Here is a 15,620-nt window from a genome sequence, read left to right on the forward strand (position 1 = left end):
TAAATATTAAGTAAAAGATGTTAAGGTTGGTTGGAGACTGACTTGTACCCGTATATTGGCCAGTATCAATGGGTCATGTGAGTTGACTCGCTCCATTAAACCATGCAAAAGCCAATTAGTTGACGCCAACCCCACCCACCCCCCCAACGCATTTCTCTAGCCCTATAAATATCTCGCTTACTTTTCCATCATCCCTCACACCATTCATTCTCTTCTTTCTTGCTTTTCTTGTTTTTTCCTTCTCAATGGAGTCTTCCCAATCTTCTCCAAGATTGATTCAGGGTCTGGTTGGTGAGATAAAGGGTGAGATTCTATCAGCATCCTCCTTTGATAATCTCCACTCTTCTGTTTCTCCTTCTGCTTATGACACTGCATGGGTTGCCATCGTGCCCGACCCGAAACGACCGAGCTGCTCGGCCTTCGGGGACTGCTTGGACTGGGTTATCGACAACCAGCGAGAGGAAGGGTTTTGGGGAGAGGTGGACGGCCATGGCCAACCCACCATTGACGCCCTCCCTTCAACCCTTGCTTGCATGCTTGCACTCAAGACTTGGAACGTTGGAGATGAACAAATAGCAAAAGGTAATATAAGGAGGGGGGAAAAAATGAAGAGCTTAGTAAAATAAGCGTAGTAGCTCTCACCAATCGCACCCCAATCTCTCCGTGTCTCTCTTGAGTCTCGAGAGATTAGACGTGAAAAACAGTTCTTCCACCTAGGGAATGGAACCCCATGAAAAATTGATGTGCGCCTTGTTACGTTGGCATTTTCCTTTCTCATACCACTTTCCTCAGATGATAACATCGAACAGCTTCAATTTTTCCTTCTTTTCGCTCTAATATTATGACAAAATTGCATATAAATACGTAGCTAGCTGGGTTTATGAGTACGTGCATGTTGACCACATTTTTCAAATTTTTTTAACAATTTGTAAATATATTAAGTGTCGTTTCAAATTTAAAAAGTATTAGAAAAAGAAAAGAAAAGTATTAAAAAAATTAAATTTTTATGTTTGGTCATGAAAAAGAAAATAAAATACCAAATTTATGAACAAAATTTTGATTTTGCACATCATTCGCATTTAATTTCTCATAATATTTAGTCATAATAAAATAAATTTTAATTTTGAATATTATTTAATAGAGAAGAAAAATATATGGAAAAAAGAGTTTATCCTTATTTTTCTTTCCTTTCATTTCATTTTCTTTTTCCAAGTAAAATCCTTAATCCAAACATATCCTAAATTAAAACGGAATTTAGCATGCTATTTTTAGGTACAATGCAAACCCTTTGATCCTCTAACCCTTTCAGGATTAGCATTCATCAATGCAAGCTCCGAGAAGCTTCTCAAAGAGAAGTATAATAATTTTCCTCGTTCGTTTTCAATTGTTTTCCCTGCAATGCTCGAGCGTGTACAAAAAATTGGCCTAAAAATTGTCTTCTCCGGCGAGCTAGAGGGGATCGTGACAAATATTTTCTATAGCAGACAACTAATTTTTGACAGGTATGTAACGATGTATGCATCTTGGCTAGAGAAGCAAAACCTAAGGCCTCACTGTATAAAGGTTTTTTTTTTTTTAAAAAGAAAACTTACTATATAAAGGTTATAGACCGTTCAACCAGTGCCTCTCCCCATTACCATGCACTTTAATATATAACACTTCGGACCTCCCTTCCAAATCAAATTTATTTATAATAATTTATTATGAATTACCAATAAAATTGAATTACAGTACAATTGATTAATTAAGCACAACTGCTAATTACTTGATGTACATGAAATATCTGTAGGGAAAAGCTTGTTGATAAATACCATTATCCACCATTAATATCGTACCTTGAGGCATTGCCCTCGACCTACAATGCTGGTAAAGAAGAGATACTGGACCACGTAAGTGAAGATGGATCATTATTTCAATCACCCTCAGCCACAGCAGCTGCTTTTATGGCTACTGGAAATGAGACGTGCATCAATTATCTACAATCTCTTCTTCAAAGATGTACAAAAGGAGGTTCAATTCATTTTCCAAACCAAATCTTTAATTATCCACATTCTTTTTTCCTTTCTCAGTTAATGCAATTTATGTATGGATTATGCGTGTGTACTGTTCCATCGGTATAACAATTAAGCATCGAGCTTTAATCTCGGATAGACATAGGAATGGTTCCCACCACGTACATCTACATGTGACGTGAGGTTCGTACTACAGTACTATTATATATAGTGTATACCCAAGACAGATGCCCGAAATAAGAAATTCAAAATATTATTTATTTTCATACATACATATATATATATATATATATATATATATATACACACACACACACTCACACACAATACATATACAGAAAAATGATAAACTTTTCGAGGTTAAGGTGTGAATCTCACCTTTGTGGATACTATAAGTGGGTTCCATTCCTTGTATCTTTTAGAGATATTGCCGAGATACAATCTTCGAAAAACATAGCATATATATATATATATATATAGACTGGGCGTTGAATTAATGTGAAAATTTGAAATTAATGTGGAGCAGTTCCAGCTATGTTCCCTGTCGATGGAGAGCTGATAAAGCTGTGCATGGTAAATCAATTGCAAAGGTTGGGGCTTGCCTGCCATTTCGTGGAGGAGATTGAACAAGTTCTAAAACAAGCGTACCGGTACGTGCTTATTACTGAAAAATTATTACGTACATTCACAAGGGGCAACTCGATCTCTGTATGAAAATCGCAACATTATATTCCTTTCTGAATTTTTAATGAAAACTTAATTGCAGCAATTATATGATAGAATCGACAGGACCCAGTTTAAATCCAGCACAGTTGTACAAGGACTCTTTGGCATTTCGACTTCTAAGGATGCACGGATACAGTGTATCTCCTTGTATGGTTTTCATTTCAAATCCAAATCTCTCTCTCTCTCTCTCTCTCTCTCTCTCTCTCTCTCTCTCTCTCTCTCTCTCTCTCTCTCTCTCTATAGGAAGTGGATTTGTGTAGTACTTAGCTAGCTGGATACGTTTGCAGGGAGATTCTGTCGATTTCTACTTGAGGATGATATGATGGCACATATAGAGAAGAACTCAGAGAGCTTCTCAAGTGTGATGTTTAACGTTTATAGAGCTACAGATCTTATGTTTACAGGGGAGTATGAACTTGAGGAGGCGAGATCATTTTCTATGAAGTTATTAGAGAAATCCTTGTCTTCTATGAACAATAGCCACCACGATCTTGTCATGCTCCCAAATTTCAGACTGGTACCATGCATGCACAACTCTCTCTCTCTCTCAGAAATATTGGCAGGATTTAATTCCCTTCATTCAAAAATTGTTGGCCAACAAAATATCTAGTCGTTTAATTGTCGGGTTCTCATCTGTTTCAGAGGTGATTGTACTCCTTAGATTTGGGAAGAGATTTTTTGCATTTTCTCTGATTTGGGAGGATAATTTATCATCATCTTTATCTGTCAAGTATCTTACTTGAATTCTCCTCTTTTAATGATTTTACCTATTTCAAAAAAAAAAAAAAATCCAGTCGTCTTGTTAGCAAAGTGTAAACAAAGAGACTTATATATATATATACACACACATATATAGAGAGAGAGAGAGAGAGAGAGAGAGTAGATAAATGACTTTGTCATGAATACAAAAAACTGTATATCTAATATACGGGAAATTATAAGGGGAGCCGGCTCCTCCACGTGGAGCTGCGCCGCCTCCCCATTAAAATACTGACACGTGGCATTTGGGGGGGGGGGGGGGTGGGGGGGTGTGGGGTTGCAATTGAAGGGAGACGGCATTAACTGAGAGTGCCCCCTTCGTGTGATAAATTAAAAATAAAAAGGGAATGTGGACAAACCCGGCAGCGACGTTGTTTGCTGCAGCCAGTTAGCAAGCCTCCCCTCTCACTCGGCTGAACTCCTTCGTAGCCACAAGCCGAGTGGGCAAACGCTTCAAGCTCGCCCACCGAAACTCAACCTTCACCACTGAGCTCCGAGCCGGCACTGCCACCTTCCTAACAATGGCCTACATTTTGCCGTCAACACCTCCATCATCGGCAACTCCGGCGCCACTTGTTCCATGTCCACCGAAGGCGTCGCCCTCCGCCTCGTACCCCCCCGCCCCCCTGCAAGTTGACCCCCGTCAACCCCGGCGAAGAAGAAGAACCAGCTGGGCTTTACTTTTTTAAAACATTCCTTTTTAATTTGTTTTTTTCACACGAACGGCGCAATCTTTGTTAACGCCTCTCCCTCGACGTGCTGGCTCACCTTATAATATCCGGTCAAGTGGCCCCATACCACGTGTCAGTATTTTAATGGGGAGGCGCAGCTCCACGTGGAGGAGCCGGTCCCCGTATAATTTCCCATAGTAGAAATACTACACATGACGAATTAATTGAATTAGAGCATGTTTTTAGGATTAATTTTTAAATTTATTTGCAACGAGCATAGAGAATTAGTTATATATTATCTTATAGAAAAATTAATCGGACAAATATTATTTGTTGGATTTTATATGTATATAATTAATTTTTCTATATAATTAATATAAATTTAGTCATGGTAGTGATACAATTGCATAATGTCATACAGATTGAGCATGATTTAAGTGTTCCATGGATGGCTCGACTAGATCATCTAGACCACAGAATATGGATCGAAGAAAATGAAGTCCACACTTTATGGACGGGGAAGGCCTCCTTCTATAGGTTCAGCTATTCATCACTCAATCTCATATCTGAAAGATATTTCATTGTCTAGCTAATAATTAAAAGCCAATAAGATTTCTTATTCCATAACTCCCAAAATCAGGTTATTTTGCCTTCATAATGAGAAGCTAATGCAACTTGCTATAGAAAACTATTGCTTTCGCCAGTCTATTTATAGGAGTGAATTGGAAGAACTGAAAAGGTATTATATTATATACACACAATTTTGTTAACAATTATTGTTCATATTTCTATCTTGGGATTCGTCAACGACCCTTATTTCAGTTAGACACAAGGATAGAACCAATGCTTGTGCGGGTTTCAATCAATTATGCATTTTCTGCTGATGATTACTGCAGGTGGTCCAAAGAATGGGGCCTGACTGAGATGGGATTTGGAAGAGAGAAAACTTTGTATTGTTACTTTGCCGTTGCAGCCAGCAGTAGTTCCTTGCCTATGAATTATGATGTACGAATGATAGTTGCAAAGAGTGCGATAATCATTACTGTTGCTGATGATTTTTTTGATACCGAAGGTTCTCACAATGAGTTGATAGCTCTTACTAGGGCAATCCGAAGGTATACAATTTCCCTTCACAAATTGTTTTGGATCTATCTCTACATAATTTTTTTTTTTGGAGAAATTAAAATATATTAAAACTCAAAATGAGATAAGAGGAAAAATAAAACCAATTGAATTAGTTCAGATGCTTGTATTTTAATCTTTTAAAAGAGTTTTATGCCCTCTCTAGCCTAACCAAACTCTTAAACTAGCTAGCACAATAGTAATTTATATTTATGTAGTTTAAAATAGTGTGCTTGAGGGAATACGTATGTCTCTTATTTATAGGCATGTAGGTATTAAGTTAATCAAAAAAATTAATGAAATTTTCTTGGTGTGCCTATGTATCTTTTTGCCCCAATGTACAAAACCTTAATATACATTGCAATGGTACAATAGATTCACCTATACATAGCAAAGGAGTCAAAGCCCTTATTTTCTCATTCCCTTATCTCTATATTTTATAGAGAAATATAAATTAATATTTATGCATGAGTAATAATATTAATACTTAATTTTTTTCAAAAAAGCATCAATATATTGTTGCAAAATTCTTCATTTATTTACTTACTTACATGAATAACAGATGGGACGGAAATGGCCTGAGCGGTCATGGTAAAATCATCTTTGCCATCCTTGATCACCTTGTGAGTAATATTGCAGTAAGGCATCTCACTCAACATGGAGATGACATAACAAAAAATCTTCAAGATATGGTAAGCTTTCCATCATCATTTACAATATGAATCATTCTTACTTATATTATCTATATGTTTTTTTTTAATGAACAAAATACATAAAGTTTTGGGAAATACATCCTCGATGTCGTATCAACTAGACATAGAGGTGTGAGATCCCATGTTGTGGGACTCATTCTTGTGCCTAGATAGGACACCGAGTCAAACTAAAATTTCCACAAATGTTTAATGCTGACATTGTTATAAAAGAAATTAAGTTACCCTAATTAATTAGATCACAAACTAATTAGGGTTGGAAATTGTCTTTGTTTTCTTTTTTATTGTATAAATTAAGTGGTACGAGACATTTCATTCATGGCTTATCGAAACAACACGGAGTTGCTGCGGGCACATTCCCACCATTGATGAATACCTAGAAACTGGCATGACATCCATCGCTGTCCACACTATGGTTCTTCCAGCTTCATGCTTTTTGAGACCAAGATTGCCAAATGACAAACTCAAGCCTGCCCAATACGAAAGTATCACAAGATTTCTCATGGTGATCACCCGTTTACTGAATGATATGCAGAGTTATCAGGTAATTAATGTTGTGCATATCCTTTTGTGTTCCCGACAGATACAGAGGTAATATAGGATTCATATTTGTGTCTGTGTGGAAAATGGGTTAGGACCAATATCCTGGAATTCTCATTATTTTCCTTCTACTTATTTCCATAAAAGTGACAATGTATGATATAACAGTAACTTATATTAGACCTAATTGGTATTTGCATGTACATAACCATGCATGCACAGAAGGAAGAAGAGGATGGCAAAATAAACCCAGTTTTGATCTACTTGAAAGAAAATCCGGAAGCAGACATTGAAGATTCAATTGGGTACATCAAAGAGATAGTGGATGAAAAGAAGAAAGAGTTTCTTGAACATGTTTTAATGGATGGATTGAGCGATTTGCCAAAGCCATGCAAGCATTTCCACCTCTCATGTTTGAAAGTGTTTCAGATGTTCTTCAACTCTTCCAATAAATATGATTCCAAAACACAAATGATTCCAGACATTCAAAAAGCAATTTATCTTCCTTTGGGGGTTCAAACATCGCAGTTGCCACTACACAAAACATCATCACTTCGGAAGATAGTGGTTACTTCTGCTGCATGTGGAGCCATCAAACGATACCGCAATGGAAGAGGCTTTGCCATTCATACTGCTCCTTGGGTTGCCCCCAGGCATGTCTCCCGGAAAATGTTTTTTCCATCAGGAATTAGATTACGTCCGGCTTGATTAATTAATATTCAGTTTAGTCATAGGCCAATGTTACGCATACTTATGTATGTGGATGGCTTGCTCTGTAAAATAAATATTGTGTGAGTGATTTGTCATTAGGAGATGAGACTCTACCTCCACAATAAATATAGGCTTTGTATTAAAACAGCATATATGAATTTTCTTATCTACATAGATAATAAATGAAGTGGTATGGGCAAAGTTGGCTTTTGATGACCTCAAAGTCTCAATTTGATTTTTCACTTGTAATTTGTCTAGAAAATTACTAAGAATGCGTGAATAGACAGGCGATAATATTTTCGTTTTGAGTTTGGTATGGGTGAAGTTTCGTACTATCAAAATAAATAAATAAATGCATGGTTTGCTCTGTTAGATATGATGGGTGGAGAGGAACACTCAGTCACTGGTTGTGACTGAAACTCAATGAGGATAAATTCAAGAACAATTTATTTCAATCAGAAACAATACACAGAGGAAGCAACTCTCATTTCTTTCTCTCTCACTGGCTTTACACTCTCAACACACCACACTTACAATGCACACACACTTACCTATTTATAGCAATTACAGAAACCAAATAATCAACAATGGTGGGAATTTAAACTTCAACGATTGTGGCTGGTTTGGTAAGGTTGGTGGCCAAATCTCGCTTAACTTCAATGGAGGTGGGCTGCCGATTGATGAAGCTGCTGCAGTCAAATTTTTGCTGCCACCGTCCCACTGTTCTCAAGTTTAATCTTCAACATCCCCCCTTAAACTTGACTCTCCTAACTTTGTCATTTCGAGCATTGTCTTCAATCTTGCAAAAATATCATGTTTGAGTGACTTTGTGAAAATGTCAGCAATCTGATCATACGTTTTGCAAGATATCAATTTCACTTCTTTTTTCCTGTAACCCTTGACGACATGTTTTGCTTTGTATCTCTGGACTTCTCTTTGAGTGTTCTTCTTGGTCTTGTAGACCCATTTTACATCAATAGTTTTGCGGCTCTTTGGAAGATTTGTCAACTCCCAAGTCTTGTTCTTTTTTATGGATTGAATCTTCTCATCCATCATTTTTCTCCATTTGTTTTCTTCGTTAGCTTTCTCAAAGCTAATTGGGTCGCTAGTTAGCAACAGGCAGTTTAGAGCAACATATTCTTCCATTGGTTCTGTATTTTCATACAGATCGGCTAGATTTTGAGCTCCTCTAGGTCTCATGTCTGAGATTTCACGCTCTATTGGTGATGGAGCTTCATTTGTCTGTGGTGAACCATGTGGAGGTGTCTGCAGCTCAGGAATTTGTGGCTCAATAGCCACTTCTCTTGTCTGTGTAGGTTCTTCTCCTTCAAGTGTCAATTCCGCATCTTTGGAACATTCAGCCTGGTCCCATTTCCAGGATTCATTTTCTTCAAAGATGACATCCCGACTGTGAAAGACTTTCTTGTTGATGGGATTGTAAAGTCGATATCCCATGGTGCTGTCACCATATCCTACAAGGATACACTTCTCTCCTTTATCATCCAGCTTTTTCCTTCTTGCTTCTGGGATCTTGGCGTAGGCTATGGAGCCAAACACCCTAAGATGACTCACACTGGGCTTGTGAGTACTCCAGGCTTCATATGGTGTCTTTGTATCAAGACTCTTCGTCGGACACCTATTGAGCAGATATACTGCACATAACACTGCTTCTGCCCAAAAACTCTTGGACACATTTTTATCCTTTAACATGCTTCTAGCCATGTTAAGGATTGTGCGGTTCTTCCTTTCGGCTACACCATTCAACTGGGGAGTGTATGATGGTGTGAACTGTTTCTGAATCCCTTGTTGTCCAAGGAATTCCAGGAAAGCTTCGTCTTTGTACTCTCCTCCTTGATCTGACCGGAGTGACTTGATGCGGAAGCCACTTTGTTTCTCCACAAGAGTTTTGAACTCTTTGAACTTGTCAAACACCTCTGACTTCCTTTTCAAGAAGTAGACCCAGGTCTTCCTGCTGTAGTCGTCGATGAAGGTGAGGAAGTATCGATTCTGTCCATTTGAAAATGGTCTTAGTGGACCACACACATCTGTGTGTATTAGTTGGAGCGGCATAGTTGATCTCCAGTCGGTTTGCTTTCCAAAGCTGTTTCTATGTTGCTTGCTCAAAATACAGCTTTCACATATCACATTTGGATGATGGATATTGGGTAAGCCCTTCACCATCTTCTTGCTTCCCAATTGTTTCAAACTTTCAAAGTTTAGATGCCCATACCTTAGATGCCATAGCCAGTCTTTGTCTTTGATGATAGCGCTCAAACACCTTGGCGTATCATGTTGAATGGCAAGCGGAAACATTCGATTCTTTGCCATTTGAACTCGAGTAACAAGCTTTCCTCGAGCATCTATTATCACCATCTGCTTATCACTGAGGCTAATTCGATAGCCTCTCTCCACGAGCTGTCCGAGACTAAGTATATTAATCTTCATGGCTGGCACATAGTAGACGTTGGAGATGTAAGCATGATCTCCAGACTTCTGTTTGATCAAAACATCTCCTCTCCCTTGGACTGGGATTTTAGAATTATCGCCGAAAGATATCTCCCCCTGAACTTTCTCATCAAGTTCAAAGAATAGGTTCTTTCTTCCAGTCATATGGTTGTTGGCTCCAGAATCAAGGTACCAAACACTCTGGTCCTGAGGAGTTGCATTGTGTGCCATCAGCATCAACGACTCTCCATCTGCATGATCAGTTTCGGCAAGGTTGACCTCCTCGCTAACCTTTTCTTGTTGTCGCCCCCAACATTCATTGCTATAGTGTCCATACTTGTGACAATTGTAGCATTGAATGTTTCTTTTGTCTACATTCGAGCGATTATTATATCCTCCTCTTCTTCCTTGTCCTCTGCCTTGTGGGACATAGCTCTGTTGATTTCGTCCTCCTCTAGTGGGATCTCTTCTGCCTCTGCCACCTTCTCTGGAGTTAAAATTTCCAGAATTTCTTCCACGAGATCCTCGGTCTCGTCCTCTTCCTTGTTGTGACGTCCCCCCCTTTGTCGTATCTATCTGTAGTGAGGGACAACTTCGTTTGGAGAGCTTGCTCCAGTGTTTTATCATCACTTCTTCTATTGACTTTTTGCTCATGGGCTTGGAGTGAGCCCACAAGTTCTTCTACAGACATTGTTTCCAAGTCTTTTGTTTCTTCTAGGGTCACAGCTATATAATCATATTTTGGATCTAAAGATTGCAAAATTTTTTCACAAATTCTCTCGTCATTGAGAATTTCTCCATTTCTTCTTAATTGATTTGATACTACCATTACTCGTGTATAGTAGTCTGTAATGGATTCAGTAGACTTCATTTTGAGAGATTCGAACTCACCTCGCAATGTCTGAAGACGAATCTTTTTTACTTTATCTGCACCTTTGTGTGTTCGATGGAGAGAGTCCCAAACTTCTTTAGATGTCTTTGCGGAGGCGATGATTTCGAACGTGGCCTCATCAAGGCCTTGGTAGATTATGGATTTTGCCTTGCAATCTTTCTTTCGATCGGCTCGCAAGGTCGTTCTTTGAGCTTCGGGCATAGCTGCTTCGACTTCTTTTCATGGGCTTTCTCTGTACCCATCTTCAATGATGTCCATGACATCCTGAGAACCTAAAAGGGCTTTCATTTGAATCGACCAGTTGTCATAATTCTCTCGGGTCAATTTTGGAATGACCGATTGGATAGTACCGTTAGCCATCGAATTTAATATATAAAAAACAGAGAGATGGGGACTGATTTTGGTAAATCTAATGCCACCAATAAATTCAAAAGATTGAAAAACCTTAGGAACCGGTTTTGGTTTGCAAAGAACCGGTCTAAAAATCATTGAACCGGCTATAGGCAATTCTGGTGAATTTTTAACTAACCGGTTTAACTTAACATCCGTTTAACGGCGTTAATGATCCCGTTACACCACGTGGCGTTCTCTGCGTGTGCCACGTGTCCGTTGTTGGGAGGCGGGTCGGATGCGGGTCAAGTCTCGGGCACGGATCCGGGTTACTGGTCGCTGGGCCGGGTTGCAGGTCTTTGTCCGGGTCGGATCTCGCCAATCGGGAGAAGAAGACGCGTGCGGGAGCGCGTGGGAAGAGCGCTGTCTTCGTGGGAGGTGCGTGGGAGCGCGTGTAGACTCTCCCAGTGTCCGTTTGAGACGTAGTTTCCACCGTTGGAATCGTCTCGAGTCTAATTGCACAATGGCAGGCTCAATTTGGTATTTGGAGCAACTTCAAAACTGAGAAGAAAATTGAATTTCTCCTCTGTTCACCTTTGTTTGGCGAATTTTGGTGTACCTGAATGCTCTGATACCACTGATGGGTGGAGAGGAACACTTAGTCACTAGTTGTGACTGAAACTCAATGAGGATAAATTCAAGAACAATTTATTTCAATCAGAAACAATACACAGAGGAAGCAACTCTCATTTCTTTCTCTCTCACTGGCTTTACACTCTCAACACACCACACTTACAATGCACACACACTCACCTATTTATAGCAATTACAGAAACCAAATAATCAACAATGGTGGGAATTTAAACTTCAACGATTGTGGCTAGTTTGGTAAGGTTGGTGGCCAAATCTCGCTTAACTTCAATGGAGGTGGGCTGCCAATTGATGAAGCTGCTGCAGTCAAATTTTTGCTGCCACCGTCCCACTGTTCTCAAGTTTAATCTTCAACAAGATATATATATATATATATATATATATATATATATATATATATATATATATATATATATATCAATATATGTATGTGTGTGTGTGTAGCATGTATGTGTATGTTGCAGAAGTTTAGCAAATCAATGTGATAAAACCATACCTTCCTTGTAATCTTGAGAACTATATATATATATTTGAATGGAAAACTTAAGAACAATATATATATATATATACTGAATGGAAATCTTAAGAAATGATTATTTTGATCAAACATGTTTTTAAACTCATAAAATCCTCACGCTAGAAAGTACCCTGGTGCTTCTCAACTTGAAGAAAAGCCTAGGTTTGCTAATCCAAGGCTCCAATTAATTCAATGTTTTAGTGAAAGATTCTTATTTACATGTGCGAACCAGGATCCAATGCCTAAATGGGGGTGGCTCCAAAAATGAGTTCATTGTCTTTTATCTTGCACTTTATAGGCTCACGAAGTCACCACTAATTTTTTTTGTCTAGGTTTGGTCAAGTTTACCTAATTATTATCAATTAATTGGTTCCTAATTAATCATAAAGTTCAAGGAACAAATATTCTACCATCTATGGTTCAAAGTCATATTCGGAAGTTTAGTTATGTGAGGAGAAGCCCATCTCAACTAACTATTAGTAACGCTTTTAGGAATCGTCACTACTAGTACTTAATATTGACAATTCTTATCCGTCACTAAAAGTAGAAAACTGTTACTAATAATTAAAAAAATTGTGAAGTAGAAATTCATCACCACCACTGGACTATTAGTGATGAATTTAGCACTATCATTACTACTAGAATTTTAGTGATAAATTTACATATGTCACTATTACTGAACTTTTAGTCACAAATATACATTTGTCACTAATTGAATTTTAATGATGAATTTAGAACCATCAATACTAACTTCAAAAATTTCAATTTTCTTCTTCTTTTTTTTTTTTTTATAGAATTTAGGTGCTTGCATGAAAACCCTATAAATAAGTATTATTCATTACACATCCTTCAATGATAATTCTTGGTCCATGGTTATATTCATTTATAAAAAATATATATATATGCACATAAACACAAGAGTTTTTTTTTTTAGAAAGAGCCGGTAGCCACCCACATAGCGGCCTGTCCCAAATTTATTAATAACCCTCACTTATGGTGGAGGAAAACCGTGATTACAAGAAAAAGCTTAGAGAGATTACAAATAAACAATAGCCCTCCCAAAAACTAACCACAAACCAAAACCAAAAACACTTAAAAACCATATCTAAACAAGCCTAACCCAAACGACCCAAACTAAACCTACCTAAATCAAACAGCCAAACAAACTACACAACCTAACATCTAATACTAGGGAAGTCGAGACTATCAAGACTCAATATGCCTCTAAACTTCCTCAGAAGCTCATCCCACCTTAACGAGTAAGATAATCTGCCACTTGATTAGCCTCTCTATAAATATGTTGAATAGAGAACTGAAGACCTTGAAGCGCCGTAACAATCTCCTCCCAAAAATCCTATAAATATCACATCGTGCATTTATCATTATTATTCCAATCAACAATCTGTTTAAAGTCACATTCAATAATAATATTATAAAAACCTAGGTCCTTACATAACAACACCCCTATGTGCAAAGCACGAAGCTTAGCTTCATTATTCGTACCTTGTCCAAAATAAGACGAAAAGACACTTTTGAGTTTGCTAGAGGAATCCCAAATAGTGCCTCCACTCCCACATGAACCCGGATTACCTCTACAACTTCCATCAACATTCAACTTCACGAAACCTGTTGATGCTTTCTCCTAAACAATCGTACGCCGTCTTCTAAGTTTTTAAGGCACTATTTGAGGTATATCAAATAAATCAAACACCCTAGACCTAGATTGCAAAACAAAGTTGTCTATCAAAATGCGCCTAATCCAAAAACAAATGGATCTCCAAACCCCCTCCTTAGACTCCACCGTATTTTTGATCTTAACTTTGCACTGAAATTTCCAAAGACGTCAAGTGATTATTGATGAGTCCATAAAATACATGATTTTAGACCCTCATTTACCTTTTTTTATCCTCATTTTATTATGTATTTACTCAGAGTTATCATTGTTCAGAGATATGCAAGGTTTGTTTGTTTTTTAAGGAAAAATAGGTTAAAACCATGGAGTTAGGCATTACAAGAAGCCAAAGAGGATTTGGAGGATTCAAAGTTCGAATTCAGATATTCATCCAAGCTTCAAAAGATTCAAATCATACATCGAAAAGAAGATAATGTTCGATCATGTGGCGCGACCAACAAACCACAGGGGTGACTTAATCTTCCACTACAAACTCCAAGTTTCAAACTAAGATCAGAATGCTACTACAAACTCCAAGTTTCAAACTAAGATCAGAATGCTGCAAGATTCAACCAAGTGCTCGACCAAGTGACCCGCTGAGGCAACCACGTCGAGATACTGAGATAGAACTGAAATTCAGAAGTACCGAAAGTCTCGATGAAGTGTTCGACTAAGAGACCTTCTGAGGTGACCATGTCGAGATACTGAGATTTCTTGAAGATTGAGATATTGCAAGTCTTGACTATCAACTCGACCATCAAGACCCTGAGGTGCGGCAAAGTCGAAGACATTGAAGATTCAAATCCCTGACTTCTCGCAAGATCCGACTAGGGTGCACATAAGAAAGCCAGAGGAGCGACTTGGTCGACAGTGACGATCTTCTGCGTGAGATTTGCTGCAGACTTTCCTAATTTGTAAAACAAACCTTGAAAACCCTAGAGCCTATAAGTATTTGCTACAAACACAAGCTCTGGGTTCCTCTTTGGCCTCTTTTAGGTTAGTGATAGACCTAGAAAGTCATTGAGAGACAACTTAGAATAGGAGTAGAGTAGTTTCGGTTCGTTTATGGAGTGTCCGACGGCCTATGACAACTGGTGGCGTTCATACAATAGTTGTGTATATTAGGATCTCCTCTTGTACTTTTGGTGTTAGTGACAGATGTTTGGAATGATAAGGGGATGATCTTTTTACTCATGCTTTCATTTACTGCTTTCAATTTACTGCTTTTCATTTACTTGTTATGTGCTTGATGAAAGATTGCAGATAAGGATAAGAACATCTACGTATTAGTCAGCAGGAAATAGTCAACTACGGAACCGTGGAGGTGTTCGTTATCGTTGAGACAGGGTATACTCCGGTTCTCGACCGTACTCCTGATGGTTGGTGCACCCTTGCTTCCCCGTGCCCTTAATTGCCTCCCTCTCGCTTTGGCTCGCTCGGGTTATTACAACTATGGAAGTCTAGATGAGCGTAGTTAGAATCATAGCGTCCAGTGTCTGATTTGGACCATAGTATCACTTTGTAGGAGTAGGGTAACTTAGAGATTTACTTTCTTTTCAGTAGTATAGATTTACTTGCTTTCAGTTACATGCTTTTTGGTAGTTATTAGACAATCACCATTGCAAAATATCATCTTTCACTTCTTTTTCATAACAATGTATTAGTAAACTAGATTGGAAGTGGTTTAATAACTGTGCTTCAAGTCTCTGTGGATCGATACCCGACTGACCCACTTTCTACTGAACTTGGGGTAGTTAGGTTTTATAAATATTATTTTTGGTACTTAAGGACCCAAGCCTTGGTGAGTTTACCAATTATAGAGGGAATTAACCCAATAATAATGCCACATTGAGAAGATTTTT

The 15,620-nt window shown here is 38.2% G+C and overlaps 1 protein-coding gene across 1 annotated transcript; it reads left to right on the plus strand.

Moving 5' to 3' along the window:
- Window positions 1-245: 245 nt before the first annotated feature.
- Window positions 246-7,248, plus strand: LOC131153769 ((E,E)-geranyllinalool synthase-like). The gene is made up of 12 exons (XM_058106227.1): window positions 246-582; window positions 1,310-1,502; window positions 1,790-2,010; window positions 2,539-2,662; window positions 2,779-2,885; window positions 3,026-3,255; window positions 4,590-4,705; window positions 4,809-4,907; window positions 5,065-5,283; window positions 5,853-5,982; window positions 6,299-6,544; window positions 6,763-7,248. Exons 1-12 carry the CDS (start codon window positions 246-248, stop codon window positions 7,246-7,248), a joined length of 2,508 nt encoding a protein of 835 aa, XP_057962210.1.
- Window positions 7,249-15,620: the final 8,372 nt, after the last annotated feature.

This window comes from Malania oleifera, chromosome 4, assembly GCF_029873635.1.
Source record: "Malania oleifera isolate guangnan ecotype guangnan chromosome 4, ASM2987363v1, whole genome shotgun sequence".
Classification (NCBI taxonomy): domain Eukaryota; kingdom Viridiplantae; phylum Streptophyta; class Magnoliopsida; order Santalales; family Ximeniaceae; genus Malania; species Malania oleifera.

What these genes read in the sequence shown, in the direction of transcription:
- LOC131153769 (XM_058106227.1), top strand. Translation starts at nt 246, where the DNA reads ATGGAGTCTTCCCAATCTTCTCCAAGATTGATTCAGGGTCTGGTTGGT. An exon ending in CGGATACAGTGTATCTCCTT is followed by an intron (nt 2,886 to 3,025) that starts GTATGGTTTTCA and finishes ATACGTTTGCAG; the next exon opens with GGAGATTCTGTCGATTTCTA. An exon ending in CTTACTAGGGCAATCCGAAG is followed by an intron (nt 5,284 to 5,852) that starts GTATACAATTTC and finishes CATGAATAACAG; the next exon opens with ATGGGACGGAAATGGCCTGA.